Source organism: Struthio camelus, chromosome 8 (genome assembly GCF_040807025.1).
Source record: "Struthio camelus isolate bStrCam1 chromosome 8, bStrCam1.hap1, whole genome shotgun sequence".
In the NCBI taxonomy this organism is placed as follows: domain Eukaryota; kingdom Metazoa; phylum Chordata; class Aves; order Struthioniformes; family Struthionidae; genus Struthio; species Struthio camelus.
In genome coordinates, this window is record NC_090949.1 from 15925346 (window position 1) to 15953238 (window position 27893).

The window sequence follows — 27893 nt, forward strand, 5'->3', positions numbered from 1 at the left end:
GATTGTATGTTGCTGTGAAAGACAACATGACCTGAGGCTACAAAATGCAAGATGTACCTGCTACTATTAGCTTATAACATGTAAAAACTTCTCCAAAAGCCTTTAAACTGCAGGACCCCTTTGTCTGGTTCAGTGTATTTACATCCACATAAGCTTCAAGTTGATGACTAGGGTAAGAAGATGCAAGGACAGACCTGAAGAAGTGTGGCAGATGTCTATTCAGCATCACTTTTGCTACAATGTTAATTGGGCTTCCTGCATGTATTGTAGTAAGTGTATTTTAGGTGTTGAATTTGGTATTTCAGCTTTCCCAGAATCCAGGAGTTCTTTCATTAATGCAGAACAATACAATAGCATGCAAAAACTGAGGTCTGTATCCACCTTTACACAGAGCAGAGTGAGAATATTCTTTACTTTTGTGAACCAAGAAAAACAAACTCACCCTTTGGACAGCTGGGGAAAAAGAGGTGGAAGCCACATAAATTTCTCATTTCAGAAGGCTGCAACTTATAATAGAACCGCCTTTCTCTGTGGGTTAGTGCTAGCATTTATGAAGCACTGGGCTTGAAGTGCAGCAATAATTCTCAAAAAACAAAGACGCTGAGATTTTTCTTCAGAATCATCTAGCAGATGATGGTGGCTGCTATTCAAACTGGTCATACTGAGAAGACAATAGAACAGGCATCTATGCAGGTTTTTTTAAACTGAAAATTTATTGAAAAGAAACTTGATCCCATACTTTCAGTGATATAGGATATATTATATAGACATATTCAAGTAGAAAAGATTACATTACAATTTTCTAATATTGCACTTGGGACAAGTCATGGCTAAGCTACTAACATTAGTATTCCAGAACAAAATCATATATGGCCTTCAGAATTTTAGTGACCTTCCTTGTGTTAGCAGATTTCGTCACAGGTATTTGGACACTGCTCTATTCAACTTAAGCTCACTGCTAAGAGTAATTCCACGTAGCTGAAAGTAACTGCAATTGAAAACAAGGCAAGCAATACACTGTATCCTACCAGGCATGATTTTTAGCAGTTTCTTCATTCACATTATTTCACACTCCAGCCAAAATATTGTAGCAATTCATTTAACTCTTGTACAAGACCCTACCATATGCATGAAAGATTTCAATGCATGTGGGAAGTGAAATATGCAACTCCCCTTTACACATTATTTCCGCCAAGTTACCACATAGGCAGGAACTTTTGTGGCTCGCTAAATCACACAAGGAGATTTGTGCAAATGCTGATGAAACAAAACCTGTAGTCTTCACCTGCCAGACAAAACAGAAGCACAGGTACCATTTTTTTCATGTTACAGCAGTCTCTGGCCAATGAAGGCCCAACATGGATGGCCACTGCAACAAAGCCTCAACAGGGGAGAAAAACCCCAAGGGAAACCCAGGAGGTTGCAGAGAGGGATTTTAGGACAAGTGTAAAGGAAAAACTAACTGGTGAGTCAGTATTAGGGAGTCAGAAAACTGGATTATGAAATATATTTATGTATAATATATATCCCTCTCTACCCACACCTAAAAGGGGGGGTGGGTGGGATAAGAGGAATCATAGTAAATGACATTTTGATAGCTGCTGGAAAAAACAAGACAGGGCTTAATTAGTAACTAAAAGCATTGCTCTGAACTGGTATTTAAAGATATTGTTAGATGAGTATTGATTAGGACTTGCATATAATAAAGAGTAATGCCCAACTTAATTCACGTTTCACAAAAGCATCAAGCTTTCTGCAACTTAAATCTGCACTCAGTACGAAGGAAAAGCCATGAACTTCACAATTTGATTGAGCGGTCTAGGTTAAGGGTAGAAAAAGTGCAGTTCAGCAGTAGCTTCTCTCCCCTCTGAAACCTTGTTTACATTCCCAAAACAGGCTTACTTACCAACAAGTTAAAAGAAATACCATTTCCTTCCTCCATCTTTAAACCCAGCTTTACTACTTCAGAAAAAAAATTAAGAATATTAAAACTCACTAAGGTCCATTTCATTAGTAGCAGTAGTTTCAATCTGTATGTAAAGAAAAGAACCACTTATAAGACAGCTAGAAAGTTTAAGTTTAGAAAAATCACAATGGACATTGTCATTGGCTCTTACAAGTGATTAGATTAAACTTTAGTTTCAGTAAACAGGATTCCACAAGAAGCAGTCATTTATTTGAACCAGCACTTTTTGCATTAGTTTAGCAAATCACGTGAGTAGTCTAGCTCTTTATCTGGGCCCTATTTGTACAAAGAACAAGTCTTACCCATAAGTATAAGTTTTCAGAATTAGCCTACAAAGGATTGCTGCTTTTTTTTTTTTTTTTTGTTACTATTTTTAGTCTTAAGGAGAAGAGCAGTTTTCTTCCCCCATTATTTAGCATACCAAACATTCGGGGCATTTTAAGTATAGAACGCTAGAGCACTTTTTTAAAAAACTTTCCAGAAATGCAGTTAAGACTTTTGCAGGTTGCTGCTTAGAAAAGTGAAATAACATTTTGCAGCAGTTCCTGTAAAAAGCATGCAGTTTGCAGGCTTAGCCTTTGAGACAGTACAGTTGTAAGTTGCTGTCTTCAGTCACAGAAGAAAACCCCTTATACAGACCAGTAACCCTACGGTGGGTGATGTTCAGCTCCATAAAAAACATAAGCAAATTGTATTTGGAAAACTTAGTTCAAAATCCAGTACTGGTACAAGAAAAGTCAATTTTAGCAGATAAATAATCTGCTAAGACATTCACCTATCATTGGATGTTTTAGTCATTCATACAGATCTATTCCCTCCCCCAAAAAGCTTCTCCACTAACATGTTATATAATAACATATTGTGTGTTTTATAATAAGCAAAGTATTACATAATTAGCAAAACACAAAATAATGTTCAAGATACAAAGGGTTTCACTTTCAATTGCATGATTTGTAGTCTTGTAAAACCAAGGCAAGTAGGTGAAAAAAAATTAGATGTCACCCTGTTTATTGACCTTTTAGATATGATTATATTTAACTACTGGATATGTTATCTACTGCCTTTTGTAGAATCTATTGATGCTGATCTTTTTCAGAAAGACTAAAAAGGCTAAGTCTGCTTTCAAACTGGCTTCCCCATATGACCCTCAGAATTACATTTAACAAGTTATATATATCGTCACACTTCCTTCATTACTTTTAAAAGGATGACTTGATGTTTCTCACTATCTTGGTTAGAAAAACGCAGAGCTGCACGTGTGCTTCCAACAGTCAGATGAGAAATCCTTATAGGCAATACAAAGGCTTCAAAACATGATTAAAACTAAAGTTTTTTGATTGTAACCAGCTTATAAGCTTTTTTCACTCCATCATCAGGTGTATTAAAAGCATCTGTAGATTTGCATCTTAACAAAACCCAACTATGACCCAGGCAAATTCTGAATGGGAGACTTAGAGTAAATCTTAGCAATTGTCTTTTCTTTAAGAAAAGTAAAACAGTGGCCAGGCCTAACAACTTAGGTGGCACTACAGTACTTTAGAAAGCCTAGACCTGAAATACACACCGCACCGCTACAACAATGATTTAAACTGAAGTGCGTTCCTGAATCATGATACAATTACTACAAAGTTGGCTAGTACTTGCTTTTAAAATGATTTCTGTTGCTATTCTGTAGCCTCAAATAGTAGTAATATTACCTATAAAATCAAGAAATCACACCACCAACAAACAATAACTTACTACAAAAACAGCGTGAGGGGTCCTGGTGCTTATTAGCGCAACTTTGTCTTTTAACTACCTTCCTTGTGATCAGATATACAAATGATATCTTACATTGACATCCAAATTTGTTCAGTGGATTCCTGCACCTCCCTCCCTGCCCATGTAGCCTTCAGATGCCATCCCTCACTCTGGAGCAACAGGCCTGGTGCAGTGTGAGCTGGCTGGCGGCTGCCATGCAGGAGGCCAGAGGAGAGGGATGTGGAACAGTGCAGCTGCATTCCCAGGAGAATGAATAGCATCAGAAACCAGTAACAGGGATAAAGAAGGGTCTGAAGACTGGAATGTGCATGGGAGAAGGGGACTATAAAGCTTCAAAAGGGTACGTGGCTTTTTTTACTGCTCTGTTTCTTCACACTCAATTTTCAGTTCCAGTTACAAGCTAAAGTGCACAGACCCAAGCTTTGTAAAGAATGAACGATCATGTTCCTGCATCTCATCCACTGAATTCAGGTACCAGGTATCAGTTCAGCAATTATCAACATTTTCATGTGAAAAGAGATCAGAATCCAGATACCATATAGGAGCAACAGAAACGAATGCAAGAAACAGCTCATCTCTATCATAATTTCAGCAACATCACAGTAGCAAACAAACCATTTCTGCAAATGAATCTTAGATATTTCCATAGTGCCTAGCACTTACTACACAGACATTGTCAGCTTCAGAGGGCCCTGATTTCAGTATTTCCCCATATCAAATACCAGAAGAATACCTAAAATCCATACCAATCGGTAGCAGCTATGATTTTTCATAAGAATGCTTTCATCCTGTTTTAGTCCACAATTGCAAAACAATTTAGTCCACAATTGCGTTGCTTGCAAAACGTCCATTTCTAAAATCTTCCATTACCAAGTTAACTACTATAATTTAATAGAATCATTAGCTGTAACACCAAGTCTAGCAGATTGTCTTTGAAAACACCACTCAAATCTGAAAATAGAAAATGAAAGTAAATGCTAGAAAAATGATTGACCATTTCTGGGGAAAAAAAAAATTTACTGCATTGAGAAAAAACTTATTTTGATGAAAACACAAAAGGTTACAGTAGGACAAAGTCAAAAATATCACACTTGTCAACTTAGGAAAGGCATAATTTTAAATAGCATGAAAAGTGGTCCTTATTTCCATTTCAGGTATAACCACTAGGAACACCTATTTTCAGTATTTGGAAAGGCAGCAGTTATCTCACCAATCTCTAATAAAAATGTCTACAGTCTATTAAAATCGAGGAGACTAAGTTTTCACAAATAACTTAGTGATTTAATTCTTTTCTTCCTGCACAATTTGGAAGATAAAAAGCTTCAGGCGTTGCTTCCGTCACCAGCATCTTACCTCAGCTGCCTGGCCTTTTGGTGACTCTGAACATGGGCAGCATCATGTCATGTTTCATTACTGTAACAGGATAAAGAGACTTAAGAACTGGATTTAAGTCTAATACTTTGACTAAAACAATTTCCACATGAGATGTGCAACAAAGTATCCAGTTTGTTTTGGAGACAAGTCTCTTCACAATAGCTTTGCCTTTTACATTTAGTATTTTTCTGTTTGTTTGGTAAGACAAAAGAGTAAGGGTAGCCTACAGTTATGTAAATACACAAAAAACCCACATACACCACTAGTAAATATCAGACTGCATACAAGACAAATTTGTAAAAGTAATGAAACCCTCTGATGTTCCATATCTATGCTGGCAAATACTTCTGATATAAAAGGCACTTTGAAAACCCAATATGGTTTGGTTCATTAAGTTTGCAAAGTACAAACAATTGTACAAACAGAATTATATTGAAGCATGTCAGCTATTGTGACATTATGTACAAAACAAGTTTCCAATTTTTGATAACACTGGTTTTATGGGAATGAGCAGTGGTTTCAGCAGCTTCACTGAAGACATGACAGGGTTTCCAGTACCACAATCTTAGTTTCCTATTGGAACAAATGTAGTAAGTTAAAAAAAAAAACCGCAAAAACTTACAAGTTTCGGGGCCACAAAAGGACAAGACCCAAAGTCCATGACATTCATTCAATGTTTACTCCTTAGAAGTGAACTCCATCAGTAGCCCAAAGGCAGAAGTCTATTCAGTCAATTCCGGAACAGTGGTGGAGGCAACTGTCTTGAGAAGTATATACAGTACAGAAAACTTTGGTCCAGCAGCACAGTTTTAGAAATTCACTACATGGCTGCAACATCTATCTGTACATAAAGCTGTCTTACTCCTGCCTGTGGATAAGAAAAGGAGAATTTAAAAGAAACTGAAAAACCAAACCAATTTAACTGTTCCAAGCACTGGTTCACACCAGCAAGTTACCTCACAGGGAACTTAGTATCCTGTTATTCTGTAATGCACGCCCCACATTTAGTGAATCATTCATTGAGTTACTGGCAATTTGTAAACCTACAAACTGTTGGAGAGCTGCATATCATTGCATGTCAGCTACAAATGCTATCAAATACATCACTATCTTTATAAAGAGACTCAAGTTTTGTAGGAAAATAAAGGAGAATACACTGGTCTTATAAAAGGTGACAATGGCTGGTTAAATGTTGACTAATGACCACCACAGCATGGATGTTACTAAAAGGCAACATAAAATAGGCAAAAAATGTGAATTCTTAGGGAACAGCAACGAATGACAAATACAGCATCAGCACAGTGAACAAAAAGAAGCAGGTCCTCTCTGTGGTCAAAAACCTTACCTGGAGGGAATCCTCATCTGTTTTCTTGGTTTCTCATTAGTCAATATAGAGCTTCACCTTCGTTTGATACACCTCAGAAAGCTACAGCTATTATCTCCAGGAAGTGGCATCAAATACTAATGCAGAGAGGTACAGAATTCTACCTACACTACACAAGATTTTTGAGATTGTTCTTTACAGCTGGAGCAGAAAAACTTTTCAACAGTTCTACTGATAGCAAAACCAGAAACACTTCTTTTTTAAATCAGAATTGTGTCACATCATGAGAAAGGTAATACACACTTTGACACGTGCACAATTTCCACTGATGAGAGACATACCTGAGTAAAAATATTATGAGTCTGGCTTAGAATCCACCTTGCATCAGCATCAGGAGCTACTAGTAATTTTAGAGTCCCTATGTAAACATCTGTACAGAGGGTCCAGAAATGCGGATCGTGTAAACTGTAAACTCCTTGCAACTGCTGCACCTGAAAGACAAGCAACTTTTGAAAATAATGTATTTCTGAAAACACATGTACTGTGTTTCTCTAGAAAACATTGTAGAAGCTGATGTATCCTTTTACCTCCACTAGTTTGCTATGTGGTTTTTGATATTTCACTTAAATTCCTTATTGCTGCCTCAGTGTTTGTAAGGAAAATGAAAACATACAAAATCATTACGTACACATAGAAGCTGTATCTAGCTATATTCGTATTCTACATATATTTTACTGAAACCTGCTGTGCATTTCTGAAAACAGTTGTCCAAGAGAGAACAGACACAAAATTACTTAATTGAATGCCATCTCAAAATTAAACAGTAATTTTTGCAGCTGGAGAGGTTAGCCAGGAATTTTCCCATAAACACTCTGTGAGAGATTCTAACTATTAACAGAGATCCTAACGTATTTCTGTAAAAGTTTTGCAAGGGTTTAGGTCTGTCCCAACAAAATTCTTTTTCCTCTGTCCCATTTTAGTAAACCCTGCATGTGACAATTGCAATTTGGAACAATGTCACTCCTTCTATACACACATTTTATTAACCTCGCAGAGACACATTGAATGTTCAGAAATGACACAATAATGGATAATTTAAAGAGGAACAACGAGAGAGGTCAAATGCAGAATAACCTACGTAGTCTGATGCAGACTTTCAGTGTTAAGCCACCTCACTTTCCTAAAGACGGAAGGAGATTTTAAGGAGAGGGAGACAAAAGCTACCCTGAACAAAACAGAACAAAAACATCACGGGCTACTTAACAGCACAAAGTACTTTGAAAGGAAAGGCTTTGGGATCTACTTTTCTAAACCAGTGTAACATATTTTAGGACACAAATTAAGTTGAAACTACAGTTTGGGACTTCAGAAATACAAGAATGAAAACTTATCTCCATTTCTACAATCTAAAAAACATTTCATGGGCGTTACTGGCAAAACATTGCAACACATCTTCAGAATACACAGTTGAGGCTCAATCAGTCAGCAGTTAGATTTAAGCAAAAATGGCCTAAGTATAAGAGCTCACCCTCTGATAGCACTGAGGCAGGGCATTTTCCAGGGAAGGAGGAGTTCGCTGCATCAGAATTCCAATGGATTCTTTTAGAAGTGGAACAACACTAAAAAGACATAAGGAAGTTAGTTACTACAACATTTTCAAAACATGCAGAATAAGCAGTAACATAACATTCCTTCATGCTCTTGAAGAATTTTTTTTTCACTAGAAACTTATAAAATTGCCATAAAAACCTGCTACAGAAAATTAAAAGTTTGACAAAATTGCTACGCTGTCTTACTAAAGGCAAGATTACTGCTCCTTCAGATTTCTCACAGACCACCAGTGAACCATCACAGATTAACAATGTAATTATGGGATTTGGGATGGAATCTCCAAGTGTCTTAAAACTTACGTGACAAAGCAGGTGGTAAGTATAGCTCAGAAGCAAAACCTGCTTCAACGGCAATCACGAACAATCATAAAGATATGCAAGTGTTTTTGCTTTTGTGTCTGGCTTAAGGCATATTTTTCTTATGAACTAAGATAATAATGGGGAGATCATGAAACAAAATTAGTATGGACCAGTCCAGCTGTAACAAAGTTATTTTGTCAGAAACAGATAGCTTAGCATATTCTTGCAGTGAACTTAAGTGTAGGGCCTCATCTATGCTCAAGCATTAAACATTTGGAAACAATTAGAGGTTCCCTCCTGGCTGCATGGTCTTGTTTAATCAGCAAACTAAGAGAGAACTTTCATACTTTTTCTTTTCTTTTCAGGAAACCCATAGGGCTATACCATGAAGCTAAATACTAAACATTTGTGCTTTTAAGTATTCAGTATGGTGAATTTTGTTTAGGATTAGCATATCATGTTTGGTTCAGTACAGCATCCTATAGTTTTCAGGAGGATAATAAAAATCTGTAGCCCGATGTTGAAAGTTAAACAGCAATCTAGTTTCAAGTAAATATAGAGTCACCTAACATTGTCCAGCAAAACCGATAATAAATTTCAGAAGCTGTAAGCTGAATTTCACTGTCCAATACTGGCATCACACCTGGAGTACATGAGCAGTAAGATTTAAAAAAAAAAAAAAAAAAAAAAAGCCTCAAAACCACATGCAGCAATGGAGAATGCACTGCAGAAAACAACTACATACTCAAAGATGGTGAAGAGCATGACCTAACCACATTCCCTTCTGTCTTTAAAGGTATTGTTCCGTTTGTACACAGATGCAGTGCCAGTTCACAAGGCCTCCAACTCCTCAGCTCACTCCTCAGCTAATCCCCAGCGGGGCAGGGAGTGCACGGCTCCTGTGCAACAAACCGGGCTGGAGAAATGACCACCCTCCATCCAAGCAGGCCTCCTTGCACCTACGCCTGCTCTTCCAGCCAAATCCACTGCCAGATGCACTCCCCCACATGCCTCATGGAGTTGTACTGCTACTGAGAATCAGTTTAGAAATAGGAAGGTGCAATTAGGGGCAAGCAGGGGATGCTTAAGATGGACCTGTCACCAAGACAACTGAACATGTAACAATGCCCTCATTGACCACCTGTCCAAAGTAAGTGTTATTGGAGCGTACAGTGGATTAGAGGAGTTTAGGGAAGAAGTTGCTCTTATCAGTGGTCCCCCCTCACTAAACAACGTCTTGGTCACAAATATTACATTAAAGGAAGCTAGAGTGCCAAATAATCCATTGCTTAATTGATTTCAGTTTAGCAAGTTAAAACATAGGCTTGTTTTTTAATGAAAACCTTGAAAGACGAACCCGCAAGTTCAGGATGCAGGATCTTTGAATAGTGACATTATCCCCATAAATTTAACAAGGCCCCTCTAACAACGTGCACCCAAAAGCTTCAACCGTACAAGCACAGGCTGCATATTTTTTTCCCAGGGAAATGAATGAACAAACGGAGAATGCAAGAGGTTCTTTTTCTATGAAGGATACCCCTAACTGGGGAAAAATATCCATGAAAAAAGTCTGACCAAAACACTTCTAATTTGAATGAAATATTTAGAGTATCTGATAAAATTGATGTACATTATCTGATCTAATGGAAGTTAATCAAGCGGGAGATGCGGAGAGAGAACCTACGAAAACCTAAAACTAGCAGGTGGTGCATGTTAGCCCATTCCAAAAAACAATGTGATCAGTGAAACTGGTTGATTCATTCTGGAACAGGGTGCACACTGAAAAGGGGAAGTTAAAACCCTGTTAGAGAGCTATTCAGCTGAAGAGGTACTTCAACTTAGAGTTGCTTAATTCTGAAAGGCTTTTACCTTAAGAAACTGGTCTTCCAAGGTTGAGTCTACACCATTGGTAGGGTGTGTGCAAGCACCAAATACTGTCTCTTCTTGCCAGGCAATGGTGTTCACTTTCCAGCAGCGCTTAAAGTCTGATGGAACCATTAGCTCAAACTCAACTAATACAGAAAAGTGCATGAGGAAGGATATTCTACTCCTAGTATAGGCAGTATAGTTTAAAAGTTTGTCTCCTTGCGGGCAAGACTCCTCCTATTTGTTTTTTTATAATGGCTCCATACTAAGGCTTTAAGAGGGACTTCTGTACGTTTTTTTGGCAATAACGTTCCACAAATTACAATTTTTATCCAGACTTAACAAGAAACCCAAAACCATGGTTTTTAATTAAAACAGTAACATCTTAAGAGTCCAAATAATACAGATAAGTCAGGAAGTGGCTTGACACTGTAGATGAATGCTGAAGCGTATCCCAGGTCACATCTTTCTCAGGCACAGTGTTCAACTAGGAATTTACCTCTTGTAAGGCTGAAAAGACCAAAGGACAGCTGCAGTGATGGGATATGACCTCACAAATTTTACAAGAGCACACAAGCCCATGCACACATCTCTATACCCCAAGGCACATTTTTTCATATAAGGTACTCTTTCAGGGTAAGCCAAAATAACACGACAAATTACAGAATCCAGAGTTTTCTGATATCTCTGATTTTCCATTGTTTCAAAAACAAAGCCCACTTTTCTTTTCAAACACAAACTGAAAAACCAGTATCACTTAATCATCAGGAGGCACTAGGAGTATTAGTTCCATCTCATGTGACTGAAAATAAACCACTAGGAAAGATGATACCACTACGCAGGCTGAAAATGTGGTTAGAGTTTGACCAAGCTTTCCTTTTTTTTTTTTTTTTTTGATTAGTCAGTAGGGCAAAATACACATGGTTGTATCTGCAGCAACTACTGCACTGATACTTCCCTCTTTCTTTTTAACTACAAAAAACTGTTAAGGAAAACAACACAATTTTCACTGAGGTTTTTTAATGCATAAGCATTCCATAAGCTTTGCTACTAAAGCAGATAAAATTTTTCTGCAAGTTTCAATCACCAAGCCCTACTGTATCACAGTATTACACAGGACAATGGGATTTGAAAGAGGTACTAACCCACAGACAGACATTAACGCATCCTCTACAAAAAGCGGTAAAAAAGGCTACTGGATGAAAAAGGGGTTAGCAGCAAGAAAGCACATTACACTTTCACACACAGCTACAAAGAAAATGAAGGTGCTGAAACAGGTAAAATCCACTGACGTGAATCTAACGAATCTAGTTTGCAGCTACCACACACGGCTTGAATAACAATCAAAACCAAACACTGTATGTATGAAAAAGTGTTAGAATCACAACCAGTCTGTATCACACTCAGATAAGACACACTTCAGTCCGTTATTGCTTATGCCACTGTTCCTGTAGTTACAGACAGCAATACTGTCTAGCATTGGCATAATCTTAGACAGCAAAACTGAAAAAAGCACAGGGATAAAGACCCCTTTACATAATCACTGTAGTCAGATCACAAACAGGAAATTCATTTACTGCTGTCAGCACTATGAAAAATAAAGGATACTTGTAATAGATTTTGTGGAAGGTAAACAAACCCTGCTAGGACTTGAGGCCAGCTATGGTTCTTCCTTCAAGTACTGCAGCCCAAAACGTAAAGTGAGAATTCAAAATCATTCATTTCCAGCCACCACACAAGTCTGCAGTGCCAGGAATGTCATCCTATTTCAAAATTTAAGGTCTACTGGGAAAAAAAAAATCCATTAGGCAATGGCAATTTAAAGCAAAATGCAGGCTTTCCTCAAGACAAGGATTACTACTGAAAAGTTTAGTATTTACTTTTCCAATTTCACATGATCTATTCTCATAATTATGCAGTACTAATACTACAGTAATACTGATGACAAGAGGTACTGTCATTATCCCTAGTATTACCAGATTTTTTTTTTTTGGGGGGGGGTGGGGTGGGGGTGTAATTTTGACCTTGGAATGAAAGCTAACTAAAATCTAGGAACACCTTTGACTGCCATTTTAACATTAGCACTGATTTTTACACAGCCATGTACTGAGCTGAGGAGGAACGTGCGCCTTTCTTTGCGAGTGGAACCACCTCAGTCATCAAGGAAACAGACCTTATTCTTTTACTCAAATGAAAATAGCACCTCTTACAGCTATGCCATTTTCTGAGTTGCCATAGATAGCTAGCATGAAATTTCAAGAAATTAAACTGCTCCCATGGGGGAAAAAAAAAAATCTGAAGCTTATAAAGGTAAGGAAAAATCTCCGTAAGGGACAACACAGTCGGCAGTTAATGCATGAATTATCAGGTTGAGTATCTTAGTTTCCTCATGAGGAAACTATCTGAGGCACAAATCACCTTTTCAATTGACATACTCTTAGCAAAACAGGGCTCTGATCCTCAACTGAGGCTGGCAGGTACCACTACCCTGTAATTAAAGGCAGTGCATGCCATTTAATAACGATGGCTCAAAACAAGTCCAACTACAAACATGCTATTTTGGGGGAGTTTTGCTGCAGAATATTCCTTCTGAATGCTAGCGAATGCAGCACTCCATTTAAAAGTTGGCATAATCGGCTTAAAATTGCATACCAAACAAAGCATTAACTAATGAACAAAGTCAAATTTCATACTTCTGCGCCACAAATGTTACAGGTTTGTTCTCCCCCAAAGCTCTTTTGTATTACATCAGGCTAAAGCAGCTCTAGGCTTTATGTAAAAATGACGTAACCCAAGAAAACGACTTCACCAAATGACTGAAGTTAATTGCTTCATTTCTTTGACCGCTAGTATGCAATCTACATGCTCTACCCAGTCGAGTATCATATTTAGTTTACAGTGCCTTTCTAGAAACATGTGGCTTTAATAGTGGTTTCTGACAAACTTCTCGCTTTATACTGAAATCATGCTTTTTGCTTGATGACAAATTTCACATCACTGATTGAAATAGTAAAATTGCTTCAATATTTTGGAATATTTCTACCTAAGACTAAAAGAAATAAACATTCAGTTTTAAACATTTAAAACAGTTAGACTTGGGTAATTGTTTATTGACTCAAACAGATTACATTATGAAAAAATATCTTGGCAAAAATCTGAAAAGAATTACGACTTTTTTTTTTTTTTTAAAAAGACGTCAAACAAAATGACAATTAAGCATTTAAGACCAGATGCATCTTTTGTGCATGTCCTACTTACATTTTTAAATTAAATGGACACCTCTATAAGATAGTACAAAAAGTAATTGAAAACAGATTTATCAGATATTAGCTGGAGCATCTGAGAGCGCTCAAGAGCTCCAAAAGAACCCCACCACATCAACCTCATCCCTTGGAACTGGCCATGGATTTATAATGCAGAGATTTTAAAAGACTGCAGGATATTGCCCTCCAACTGAGGAACCACAAGCTACCAAGCTCTCTGCTTGGTAATAGATAAATAAACAAATGGAGAAAAAGCAACTTCATCCAGCAAGTAATACAATAATGAAGTTTACAAAGTGGAAAGTACCTGATTTCATGCCTTTGCTTCTCCATATCAGAACGGTAATATTTGGGCTATTTTAATTTCCTCCAAAAGATTAAAGTTATTTAATAGGTTTTAACAATATTTCTTAGAAATCCAGTGAAGACAAATTTTCAGTTGACCGTGACTGTCCACATCCCAGTAAAGGGAAGTCCTGATCTTACCTTGCTATACTAGAGTAAGAACTATTCAGGTTCTGCTCCACTAAACTTAAAAAAAATTCTATTTGTTTCTCAGTGAAAACATAACCTCAGCAGACCGCCAAACCAGATTTCCATTGCATAGCCTGAACATCCTATGGTAACTTGAGAGGAGTTAGACAGAACATACGTCACCTTAGAGCAGCCTTAGTGAAGGAGCATAGGAGCAACAGAGAGCCAATCGTGTCAGCAGTTGACTATACTGATTAGAGCTGTTGTCTACAGGAGGACTCAACTATTTGAATTCAAAGCACTGCTTCGTTTCTCTGAAGAGGCATTTGTTCAACTGTGTGTGCATCTGCACATTACAGAATAGGTCACAAACCAGATGCTGCACAGCTTTCTCTGTATTGCAAGTGAGATGTTCTTTAGTCAACCTATAGAGGTATTTTTGTGATTTCTTTTGGGAAGCGTTGCCATCATTTCAGAGAACCGAGCAGAGCAGAAGACCCACTAACAGAGCAGGCACGACTCCAGTAAACAAGTTAGAGGACTGTCCTACACTGAAGTAAGTAGACATTTCAAGCATAACAGGAACGAATAGTTACTTCACCTATACATGAGCAGTTCTAGATTAAGATCAACATCCAGTGAGAGCATCATTTCCCCTCCGCACTCATATGCAGCTGCTTAGATATCCTACTGCCCTATTAGACAGGTCCAAGAAAGGAAGAAGAGTTTGTGTTCTGCCTTTATTCTCTCTCTTCAGATAAACAGGTAGGTTAGAAGGGAGATAGTGAAAAAAGTCCTGGGTCAAACCTCCCACCTACCCATGTACCACACTTTCTATAAATCAAGCTAAACCAGACCATTAAGTAACAACTTAGAGGATACATTTTTGAAGCCAAATCTCTAACAGATTAAGTGTTATAGCCACATTTTACTCAGCCAAAAAAAGCAAAATATAACCTTCATTGCAACCTCATTCTATTAAAAATGTGCTAAGTGTCAAACACAAATTCACCAATTACACAGTAGTTTTCTTCTCAACATCTTAGTTTGCCTTTTGTTCTTCAGCTAACTTACTTCCTTGAAAAGTTTCTTGCGAAAAAGCAAACTATTAAAACGCTCCTCAGAGTCTTGTGTGTCTCAAAAGGCATTATCACCATCATCATCTTCAGGTTTTTAATCTCACACTTTAACTATAAATGAGGAATCAAAATACTACTAATATAGTTTAATTAAATAAACTCTAAACTGTTTACAGTTTTACCCCATACATCTGAATTACACAAAATGCACATTCTATGCACATGCCTAAGATTTAAGCAATTTGCCTTTAAAAATCTAATAACCTTATGAACACAATATTATCAGACATTCAACTAAAACACAGCTTACTGCAATATCAGAAGTAAATTGCGACAGTTACCTGATCTTCTTAAAGTGCATTTTAAAAGGTACGTCCGTTCTCCATATCCATATTTTACTTAAATATTTGCTTGGACATGCAAAGTGTAAAATATTAGTGCAGATTTCCTAGTATATATTTTTAAATTAAACTACATGTAATCACCATTTTTAGGAAAATTATGAAATTGAATTGCATAGTCTCTCATTTTGTGAAGTTTGAGATAAAACTCAGTGAGATAATTATCCGTAACTTCAAGAAAACGTTAAAAACATTCCCAGTTAGTGAAGCAGCTAAGTTCAGAATTCGGAAATTCTTGATGACAGTTTTGTTAGCCCACTCTATTCACTTGCTTATTTCAAGAAAGCATGAGCAAAATACCATTTGATTTCATAAATACCATCCTACGTTCAGGAACGGATACCAAATTCAACTATTCAGATGTATTTGTTAGTCTTCCATTTGAACGTAATTACTTCTCTCAATTACTTTGTACTGTTACATCACGTATCTTTATAAGACATAACAGCTGTGACTACTTTAGCTATACAGTCACACTATGCTGCGTTACTTACCTCTTCCTATGACAAGCCAAAAAAATATGCCAGTGTAATCTGCTAAAAGGACAAAACAGGTTCTCACTAGTCTCAAACCCGTATATCCAAATGCTTTCACACCTTTGTCTTTGCTGCTCCTGCACCTACTACCATAAGAATTTGTCCTTTTAATATGTATGTTTAAAGGTTGGCATAAGAAAATAAAACCATTTTCATTGGGAAAAAAAAAAGTCAAAGGTACACCTGAATACATACTTCCACTAACGCCTACCATACTGCAGCAGTATGATCTTTCCGAATCGCAACAGTGACACAGTCTCAGAACATTCAGCTAATTTTGAAAACAGCTTTTTAAAAAGTTACGAATCCAAAGACTTCTTTCATTTCTTATGATACTATTTTACAAAAATACTGTTTGTCCTGTAGAAGACTCTGGTCTCTGGTTTACATCTACAGCTCTGCCCTATGCATCTCTAAGCAAACTCAATCCAGCCAGGAAACCTACTAAGTATTTAGACTAAACACATCCAAAGTAGTACTATAACCTAAGTTTCTCTGCGCATTCTTCCCTTAGAACAGAAAGCCTTCAACCAACAGGAGTAAAAATTCATTCACTAGCTCATATTTTATTGGGAATTTTCAACTTTATGAAAACAGTTTGCTCAATGCATGCTTTATTTTGCATATAAGCAGTAGGTTTTCTAAATTATAACGTTCAGAATAGTTTACCCCTGTTATCTACAAATTAACAGAAAAGATTCGAGTCTGGACAACTCTCCTACCATGCTTTCAGAACTGCACTCATATAGCCATTTGCTGTATTCATAATTTGCTTCCTAAGATATTGCCTGATGATAGAAAAGCATCTGTGTTTTAGACACGTCTTAATCCAATATGGTAATCTGACATATGAGAACAAGTGACAGAAGGCCAGTGCGAGCGCTCAAAAACAGAATTTTCTCTCTCATTCTAATACAGTAGACTGGAGTTAGATAGTAAAATCAGCTCCAGTTAGCTCTCAGGTAACCAATACTCTCCAGAGAGTAGTCAAGGGAGATAAAATCCACACTGCAACCGGAACAAGAAGAAACATGCCATCAACACGGAAAACTGACACTCTCCTAAGAAACAGGTCTCCCTTCCAAGTAACAAGTTGATAGGCAAGAGCAAAAGCATTCCCATACAGATTTTGAAATTGCAACTGACTTATTTTAATGCTTCAGAGTACTCAAAGACAGAGGAGGATCCAAGCTCAAGGTTTTGCTTTCACTAGCAGCTGATGGTAACACCAACAGCAGTAGTGAGGACAGTATCACCTCTCTAGTTCAGTTAATAACTAACACACTAAATGTAGAACCAGCGGTTTAAGCAGGCAACTAAAATGGAAACAACTTCATATACTTATAACGTAGAGTTGTGCAAGACAGCTCTCAGAGATCAGCAATAAAATAGACTTTTCAGTTTTAAACAAAACAGCTAAAGCACTTTTGTAGGGAGAGAAAGCACTTTGGGGCTTTTACTCAGCCCTACTTGAAACAAGCAAATCTTTATGGTTCCAAGCCGGGGGAAATCCCCAGACAGCATTAAGACTTTTGGATAAGAACTTTATTGGACCTGCTTTTGCATCTCTTCGGCTCAAAAACGTGCTTGTTTTATTCCAGCTACAAAGAATAGATCCTGATCTTTAAACAAATATGCATGTTCCCACATCTGGGGGCACATACGTGCTCCCACCCCACCCTGTCAAAGTCTGTTTAGCTAATAAGAGGGAGATTTTCCAGATGAGTGGGTTACAACAAATCTTTGATTGGCTGCTCTGCACAAGTAACATTGATAAACATTCCTCCTAAACAGGAGGCAACTGTTTAATTTAAAACCAAACCTACTGGAGAAAGACAGAAATCCCCCCCCAAATTCATTTGTTGAAGCTGCAGAAAGGCCCACAAATGCAGGGAGGAATCGCTGTACTAGATACTGAACAACTATTAAAAAAACTTATTAAAAAAATTAGAGCTAGATACAGCTCTTGCAAATATCAATTTAACGTTGCTTACAAGCACATATCACAAAATTTCAGTATAAGCTTCTCTCTCACGTTTGTCCTAATTTTTTCAAAAGTTATCTAAACCTGTTATATATCCTAACAATCATTAGTTGGGCCTCTGTATTGTTACAAGAAAAGAGCATCTTCCAGGAAAATCTGAAAAGCCTTTTGGGTTATTTCTAGAACAGCACATTACGTACATGTGGTAGTGAGGAATAAAGTACAGTAAATAATGGTCTCATGTCCAAAAGTACCAATTTACATTAACGTAAAAGAACACAAAGGGAGACCCAGACAGATATTCTTTGAGAGTTGGAAATTGCAGTCATCTCATCTTGTTTAAGGTACATTTCAAGCAAAGTCATCAATAGTCAAGTCTACGATAGTTGTACTGTTTATTTAAAAAAAAAAAAAAAAAGTAGTTAGCCTTTGCACCGCTGCTGTGCCAGGATATGCCAGCCTGAAAGACATATGAACTAGCCTCTGCTAACTAAAATGCAAATGACTGCACTCAGAGTTATCATAAAAATCATACAGATCATTTACAATGATCCTGGACAAACAAAATCACGTTATAGGACGAGTTAAACATTAGATCTGTTATCAGGTCAAATGACACATCAAACTGGAATCCTCCAGCCTTTTCGGCATAGAACACAGATCTCAGAAGTCCATCCTAACTATGCTAGGAGACCTATGATTAGCTTTACTTTAAAAACTCTATTGTGGAAGCTACAGCCTTCTTCCAACTTCCGTATGTATGGACGAAAAACCACAAACAAATGACATTCTCTTTCACGTAATATTTTCAGCACTCTGTGTGTGCTTTACTGTACACAAAGCTGGACCCTTTAAAATACAAAGCGTACAGAAATCAGTGTCCCAGTCACCTATTACCTCAACAATAGCTATTTCCCCATGGTTAACCTGCACATTTTATTTCCCATTTTTGAAGATCTCATTAATAAAATTTGTTTGTTAATGATTTGTCCTTTATGAAATTTAATTACAGGATGCTTATTTAAATCAACATGTTGAGTTTATATGAAAGTGAGAATTTAATAGTGACCTCTACCATGGGTTTCTGTGGGCATTCTTCAGTGGCTGAAACAAGCTGCCCAACTCTGACAAACAGGGAGATTCACATCAGTAACTGTGAAAGCTGCCATGCATACGGTATAAACGTGCCATATTTGGTATAAACACTGTGTGCCCACAATTATTCAGATGATATTCACCATTGTTAAAAGAGAGAAAGGTGTTCAGCTGTAAGTTTGTAACTGAAGTTGTGGCACTCTGCCCTCTACCACCATTGAAGCTGTTGCCAGAAAAGCCTGAACCACAGCATCATTGAATGAAATGTCTGCTTGTTTAATCTAATCCAAATAGCTTCACATTTACATGATCTTGGTAAGCAACATCAGGGAAAGCACACAACTACTTGAAGTATTTCCAACAGATCTTAAAAGGAATTGGGATGGCTCAGAAAATAAATACAAAGGAAGAGATGGTTCTCCCCCCCAAAACAGAATAGTCTGGATTCATTAAGGACAGACAAGGGCACATCCTGTGCCAGCCGGCTCAACTCTGCTGCACTGAAGCCATTCTGCTCCACTTACTAATACAGTACATTGGTTTATATAAGCATGTGCTACATACAGAGAGCAAACTTTCTACGGCCTGAGCCTGAAGGACGTTTTTGTAGTATTATGCCAACAGGACTAAAATGTGCAGATTTAAGAGGAAAAGCAGTAGCTGCAGAAAAGGAAGAACAAGACGACTCAAGTTAGAACCCACCAAAACAGCTGTACAGAATAGAGGAAACAGTACTCTTAGAAGAAAAGCAGACATGGTGAAGCATTAGTGTAACTGCATCTTTAAAATAGACAGACCTGTTCTGAGCTGTGCTTTGCGCTATTGTAACTAGCATCAAAACATACTACCAAATATTACTGCTATCAGTGCTTACCTTACACCTATAAGTAGTGCTATCAGCATTGAACAAATAGGATCTGCTATCATTAGACCATAGTTCTGCATCAGTATAGCAGATATGATTACACCAATACTTCCAAGCGTGTCTGCGACAATGTGTAGAAATACACCTGTTAAGAGATTATGTATCAATACAACTTGGTATTCTTAAAGTAAACAGAAATATTTCAAGGACAGTTTGAGGAGAAGAGCTGTAAGAACTGTAATATGATTTATGCTTGTTAAATTCTTTCTCTTTTTTGGTCAAATGCACAGAAAGTGATCACAGGATTTCAAGGCACCCTTAAAACATAAAGCACTTAAGAATTTATATTATTTTCTTTAATTAGCGTTAAGTGATATTTCATGGCATTGCTATCAACTTAAATAGTCATTAACAAATGAAATTAAAATTTGTCATTCAACATCCACTATATTACAGTACAGACAATCTGATCTTGAAAAATAACACATCAGATTACAAGACAGGGAAAGCAGCATTTTGCAGGTAGCCAAAGTCTAGCCTTTGGAGCTCCCTGCTGGCAGGGATAGCAATAGCCATTCAGAAACAGCTTTCTGAATAGTTTTTCAGACTGAAATAATCCCACTCAGGAAGCAACTCACAACTATAAATCAACTCTTCACTGATTTTTCTAATAAGCCTATATTGAAAAGTTAAAATAAAATGACAGAAAATTGAGTCTTTCTGATATGCTTCGGTTAAAATATGCCTTTCATTTGAAAGTCAGTCTTTTCATATCTACTATCAGAGTAATGAGTACATATACACAGAATATAGATACTATAAATACTGGAAAGAGGTTGAAAATGTTCCCTTGCAAGGATTACAAACAAGAGGCAAAGTATGACTTCTAACCCAGAAAAACATCCAACAAGAGAAGAAACAGTATATACATTGGTGTATGTCAAATAATTACTACTTCTTACACTGTACATTTCTCCTCCACTAACTTTTGAACACTGTGGGGGGGGGGGGGAAATCAAAGCTAAAAACTGACAACTACATCATCAGTCATTTATTTATACTAAAGTTCAGGATATTATGGCCTCCAATTATCCATAAAGAGATTACAGAGAGCATATGCTGGAATTAAATACCTTAAGTTTCTGCTTTTAACCACTCTTTTCTACACTTCTATTACTTTAATTTTTCAGTGTTAGCAACAAACTGAATCCCAGCTTTTGGGATCTCCTTTTTAAACTGTGCTGACACAGCGTTACGTGTAGACTTGAGGGAATGTGTCAACGCCTAGTCACGCACAGGGTACAGCACTAGTCTGTTCATGGGTAGAGGGGACTTGACAAACTATCTCCTCTAAGAAAAAGATGGCATTTACCTGGAAGCACACTCCAAAATAGATGTGTAATGAAAACTAATAAATTACTATTCCTATTTCCATCATACCTTGTAAAATCTGCTTGCTGGATCCAGTCGTCCCGTCAAGAGAATGGTCATCTGTGAAGACAATTATTGGCATGTTAAGCTACACAAAGTCTATCAAGTGATATATTTTGTTGCAGTCTACCTTTCTGAAATTTCTTTGAACTCATCTGCAACTAAGAATGATTAGCGTTTGCTCCAGCTGTTAAAAATCCAAACTAATCTGGAGTTTTCAATGCAACAATTTGGTTAAAGGTCTTAAAACACAGGTTTTTTAAGACAGTACCACGTTTTACAATGGTAAATATATACATATATATGTAAAGAAGATGAACAGTTACCTAATGAACACAATTTAGGAAATAAACATCTTTCAAATATTTCGCTAAAGAAAGCGCCTCAAGAACACAAGCCATACAAACAAGCAAGAAAGAAGAATGAGGTCAAATTAATTCCCTACCCAGAAAAATAAGGCACTTGAGCAAGCATTCATACCTAATATACAACAACAGGGACAAGTGTGGAGAAAGAAGAACTAAGTCAAAAAAAATTCTCCCATCTAGGCACATTAATGCCTCTATGGAACACGTATCAGGAGGGTGGGGTGTTAAAGGACAGTGAATGACTTCTAATGAGGATATATAATACTTAATTTATACAAAAGTGCATTCATATTTGTTTTTCAAAGCGCACAAAACAGATATAACCTCGTTCCTATGGAACGGACGACGTAACAGTTAAGTTAGGGGAGGAGGGAGTGCGTGGAGGGCAAGGAAGAGGCAGGAAGGGGAAGCTCCTGCTTTCCAACCATCTTCAGGAGAACACTTGGAAAATGAGCACCAGTTTTCTACTAAAAACATCAAGGAAGTGACAAGCCAAGATATTATTTTTATACTATCTCACCTCCTGCCTGCAAATTAGCACTCTACCCACTCTGAACGCATACATTCTCAGTCATATCAAACTTTGGTTTATGGCATAGTCAGGAAGGATGGACAACCCTGTACTACAATAATTCTTTCATTTGTATTGTTTCACAAAAGTAGTAACCACATTGTCTCCTCTCCCACGGCAAGGATTACCTATGGTATTTCGTGGGCCTGTCTCTTCATACATTGTTTCTCTTTATACAAAAGATTTAAGCATAGCCAAGATGCAGAGTACCTTTTTCATAGCTAGCTTTGAAATAGATTACAACCGGAAAGGACAAGGAAAAGCTTATATTTCAGTTCACAAACTGAGTACCATCAATATCCCTAAGTACCCAAAGTGAAATTACTCATTTATCTTCCCTAATTTCTTGATCTGTAAAATTATCCCAATCAACAATATTAGCAAAGCTGCTTAATCTATTAGTTTGTCAAAAACTGAAATAGAAAACAAAACACTTGGTAACTCATTTCATTATATTGCTACAACGTTTGTTTTATCTTTCGCTTACACACAACATATTAAGGTGAACATTCAAAAAAAAAGTAGGTAAAGCAAAACCTTTAAAAACTAACGCTATACTTAACTGCACAGATCACAAGTGAAACAGCATGGACCAAAAGAAACCACAAGACACAGCACTGTCATTGTGCACCTTATATTTAGCGAAATTACTTCCATGTACGCTCACTACAACAAGCTGCCTGCAGCTTCTCACCTCTTCAGAAAAATCAGTAGCAGCGAATTTAAATTGAGGCAAGATGGTCTATGCCCCTAACTAGGTACTTACCATGACAATAATCCTGATGATGAGAGTGTCCATGACTATGGCCATGATCGTGAGTGTATCCATGGCCGTGTTTATGTTCATGGCTGTGACCATGACCTCCATGACTGTGTCCATGGCTGAGACCACCATTAAATAGAGAATGGCTGTGTTCATGCCCTATAAACAAATACCACTGTCAGAATATGAATTCAAGTGCTGAATAAAAGTGTGCTTGCATTTATTTCAGATACTTAAAATCTATTCATTCTTCAGGTCATCTTAAGGTATGACTTACATAAGTTTATTAGAAGAAAATTAACACAAACTGTTGATAATCTAAATCTACGCTGGGCAGCTGTATAAAATATTTACTTCATCTGAGAAGCCAAACGCTTTTATACTTTCCTACTTTTGAGATAAGTTATGCTAGAGTTTTAATACAACTGGAAAAAACGTTTACAAAATTTGATACAAATCCATTAAAAACAGCTCTTTTAAGAAACTGGAGGACAGCTAGTGTTCAAACATTATAAAAAAACACACATGTTTAAGATGCTGCCTAAGGTTCGTGGACTACTTTCTTCCATCAGTCTATATCACAGTTGATACACTATGCTGAAATAGATGCATACAGCTTTTCAGAAAGAGAGAGGAAAAAAAAATAGTGTTTACCATATACATTTGGCAAATAAATTCTGCGTTTAAAGTTCAAAAGACACTAAGTTTAGAAGCACCTGAAACCGAATCTCCATTTCATATTTAAAATTTAGTTCAGACGTTGTTCTGTAAAATCTCCACTATAGACTATCTCTAACTCCAGTTTAATTTTGTCCAAAAGACATTCTGCAAATCTCTTCCAGTAAGACGGGAAAGATCACATGTTTCAGAAAGTATACTCTGGAGTTCTAAGTCTTCCAGATAGCGGGTGTTAACACAACAAATAGAGCAGTGACAAACCAGGTCTAGCAAAAAAATTAAGAGTCAAGACCACAACAAGTCACGTCCACATTTTGCTAGGCTCGCCCCTAAGAAGAAAAAAGTCCAGTATTGAGGCTGTCATTGGAGGACGATAGGGTCCTGGAACACAGACTGCTAAGAAAGGAAACAGTACTGAAAATTATAGGCATCATACCAGAGCCATGTGAATGTCCATGACCTCCATGTTGAAAAACAAATATTCCTATAAGATTTACAATGAATCCTAGTACAGAAACAGGAAGAAGTCTCTCATGATGCACATCAGGAGGCTCCAATGCTCTCTAATAAATAAATAAATAAATAAATAAATAAATAAAAGAGAAGCAAAGGTAGAGTTTTACAAGCCCAAATTATTAAAAGGTACTAAAAAGAAAAAAGGAAGCAGTAGCACAAAACTGCTTAGATACAGGAGCATTCTTATATAAACAGGCATATATAAAGACATAATTAGGAATTACTTAGGACCTCCAGTTCTGAGATGGTACACAGACTGATTCTCATCATCTGAAGCTGAAGTTTCGTTTTTATTAAAGCTGTGAAAGTAGAGTACAATGATCTAGCATTACTCCTAGCTTTGGTCATGATCATTTTCACTATGCTGTGAGATATGGCTCAACACCATATGAAGACATTTAAGTTCATTATAATATACGGATTGCACAAGTCATCCAAACAATTTGCAAGAGTCTAGAAGGCCTTTTATTTTCTTCCTTTCTTCACACAATTACAGAATGGTTGAGGTTGGAAGGGGCCTCTGGAGATCATCTAGTCCAACCCCCCTGCTCAAGCAGGGTCACCTAGAGCATGTTGCCCAGGATCGTGCCCAGACGGCTTCTGAATATGTCCAAGGAGACTCCACAGCCTCTCTGGGTAACCTGTTCCAGTGCTCAGTCACCCTCACACTTTCTTAGAAGGGTGAGAGGATGAAGGTAATGAAAGCAAGAACAAGTTGTGGCAGTTCTGTTAAACTCCTAACATCTAGATTCAAAAACTTTGGGAGAAAGCAGAGTAAGTGCCAGAGACGCTATGGGCCCTATAGTTTCTACTGATTTTTAAAGTACTTACAGCCTCATCTACATAGAAGACATCTTCCCGAAAGCTCTTCCTAATTGTCTGCCAGCTCAAAAATCAGAACTAACTTATTCTGAACCAGAAGTCTATAAACATTTGTAATATATCTCCCACTAAAAGGTAAAAGCATTCACACAAGCTGATCAGAATCAGTTATCAACTTTAAAGCTGTCTTAATCGTAACACACTTCGGTGCAGACAACCTCAATGTCTAAATTTTAATCTCCAAATTATTAGCTGAATCATCTTATAAAAGAACATTCAAGAAAAGTGCCCCGGCAAAAGTTAAAACTGTTACTACTTCCCATTTATAATCTGACTTCAAAATTCAGAGAATAGTGTTCTTTCTTTAAGGAGTTAGTTCAACTTCTTCAGATAATATATTTCCATTTCTTATGATTACACTTCTCTCCTCTGAGCGACTAGTTTTGGTTTTTCTTTCTTGGCCTTATGTCTTTTAACCACGAGAAGTAAAGATCTTTCTATGAAATCCTGTACTGGCTGAAAAGATAACAGAGTAAATCTGACAGAACCTTCATACACAATCAAAATACACTATTTAAGGGCTATTACAGATACTCTGAAAAAGCTGTTTTTCTGTGTGTGATGGCCTTATTTTCTGTTCAGATCTCAGCTTTTTAACTAATTATGAATATAAAACGTTCCCCTGCAATAATTGTAGCCCTACTAAATATACACTACAAATAGAAGCGTGACAATTAACAAATGCAGTTGAACTCATAACATACCTCAACACCTTCAGAAAAAATAAAAAATGCTGTAAAGATGAGGAATAAGCCATTTACAAAACCAGCAAGTACTTCTGCTCGAACGTACCTGCAAAAAAAACAAAACAACAACATCAGGTATTACCACTGCTATTTAAATGCTAAAAATTGAAAGTGGAACTAAGAAACTGGGGTACAATCTCCCAGTTCTCAAACACCTGCATTACACAAGAAATTTTTAAATGAAGACATAGCATATAAACTAGAGAAACGTATATGAAATTCACTGTTCTGGTTCTGGTAGAAGTTTCAGAAATTTCACCACAGCAGACTTTTACTCAGCTTTCATAGTTGTATTAAGTGATGCACCTCTGAGAACTTTTGAAAGGTAACAATAATAAAACATTGAAAGAATAAAGGGATGGAAAGCAAGGGAGGAACAGAGAATTAAGCAAGTAGGATACTATCTCACAACAACCCTCCTCCTCAACCTGCCAGGCTAGCAGAACAGTTCTTTAAGCCCACAGACCCAAAAGCAAGATCATTCAGCTTGCCTCCCCAGCCACTACTTGACCTACGTGAAAGAAAACTTCCAGTACTTTAAAATCTTCTCATTTAAAAACATCTCTACAGGAATTTATGGCACAAACTTATATTTGGAAGCCACAGAGTGAGATAAGTGGGTGGCATGTAAACATCCAAGCCTGTGGATGTCAAGTTTTGTTGATGTAAATATTAAAAGTGATATATTAATTTGTTCCTCCTTTAGTAGGAGGATTTTTAAAATATTAATAGAAGTAAAAATTAATTATTTCAACTACTAATTTTTTCACATGAAATTCTAATCTGACTTTTTTCATTGAATTCCAGTATAGCAAACACTAAACGTAATAAATTGCAGCTGTTCTCCAATACATTGAATGCTAGCTGTTTAAATTTAGAGCAGTCAATATAGAGTCTGCCTTCACTGCAACTAGTTCATGATATAACCAATTCTTCCTCAATTGATTCCTAGGCACACAGGAATTTCTACTTTAATTAAACAGTGCTTTAAGTCTCAAAACATATGCTTAGGCAAGACAGCTGAAGCTGAATGCTGACAATTCACGTCAGTGATGCTGTATCAATAAAGGGCAATCCAACACTATGGGAAGATATACTCGCCTTGAGGATAGCACCAGGATAGCACAACCGTGTTAATGATGTTAATAGTAGTCACAGCTATTGAATTCTGCGGGTTCTGACAGGCACGGTTTATAGTCTCAGATGCAGCATCACTGAGATTTAGCTCCTTTCAGTTATATAATTGTTCCAAGGCAGGCATGGCGCACCAGCAGCCTGAGACTGCCTACAACGAACCTCACTGCACTCTGATGACAAACCCACAATGCAGTTGCTCTTACTTCCCTGTGCTATGAGCACATGACAACGCAGGGCAACCTTTGGCTCTGCAGCTTAATTTGTTTCCACTAGTATCACCACAGAGCTCTTAGAAGTGATACACTTATTCCCCAAAAGCAGTCCTTTTAAACGTTTACCATTTCTAGGAGGGATACTCACTTTAAAGGTTTAAATATCTCATCCTTCATTTGAAGTTCAAACAACTCACCTGAAAAAACACACTTTCAATACAGTTTTTTCATGTTCTACAGAAAGTTTTTGTGCATACAATGAGAAATTACCACGTTTGTTTACTAAAATACATTAAAGCAACAGCTTGAAGTTTCTTACCCATATGAGAAAGCATCATTTGACCTCCACTTTGAAATAACTGAAGCTGCTAATCCAGCCAAAAGAGCAGTGCAGTCAAAAAACATATGAAATGAATCTGATATTAGACCTAAACTGGAAAAGAACAGAAAAAAAAGTTATGTTCTGAAGCTATATGTTAGGTATGGGGGGAAAACAAAAGCAAAACACATACATAAAAAGAACATTTAATCTTTTACACGCTAACAAAGCAAACAGTGTCTCTAAGCTTAACCTTCAGACACGGTTCTGCTAGAACCAAGGAAAAACCGCACACTGCATCGCCAGCGTAAGCACCCTAACAAAATTGCTTTTGTCAGCTTAGTGAAGGTTGCTTAGGAAGAGCACGTCGCA

General features: G+C 37.2%; 1 protein-coding gene across 3 annotated transcripts in view; it reads right to left on the reverse strand.

The window, feature by feature from the left end:
* Positions 1 to 1564: 1564 nt before the first annotated feature.
* SLC30A7 (solute carrier family 30 member 7) overlaps positions 1565 to 27893 on the reverse strand; it is a 31723-nt gene continuing 5394 nt past the window's right edge. For 2 of the 3 annotated variants that reach the window (XM_068952243.1, XM_068952245.1), the window contains 9 exons: positions 27522 to 27635; positions 25812 to 25899; positions 24146 to 24272; positions 23035 to 23190; positions 21339 to 21389; positions 19908 to 20043; positions 7954 to 8044; positions 6767 to 6916; positions 1565 to 5969 (listed from right to left, as the gene is read on the reverse strand). In XM_068952243.1, the coding sequence (XP_068808344.1) occupies positions 5922 to 5969; positions 6767 to 6916; positions 7954 to 8044; positions 19908 to 20043; positions 21339 to 21389; positions 23035 to 23190; positions 24146 to 24272; positions 25812 to 25899; positions 27522 to 27635 (961 nt within the window). In that variant the 3' untranslated portion in view covers positions 1565 to 5921. The remainder of the gene's footprint in view (positions 5970 to 6766; positions 6917 to 7953; positions 8045 to 19907; positions 20044 to 21338; positions 21390 to 23034; positions 23191 to 24145; positions 24273 to 25811; positions 25900 to 27521; positions 27636 to 27893) is intronic. The other variant, XM_068952244.1, reaches the window with a different exon arrangement.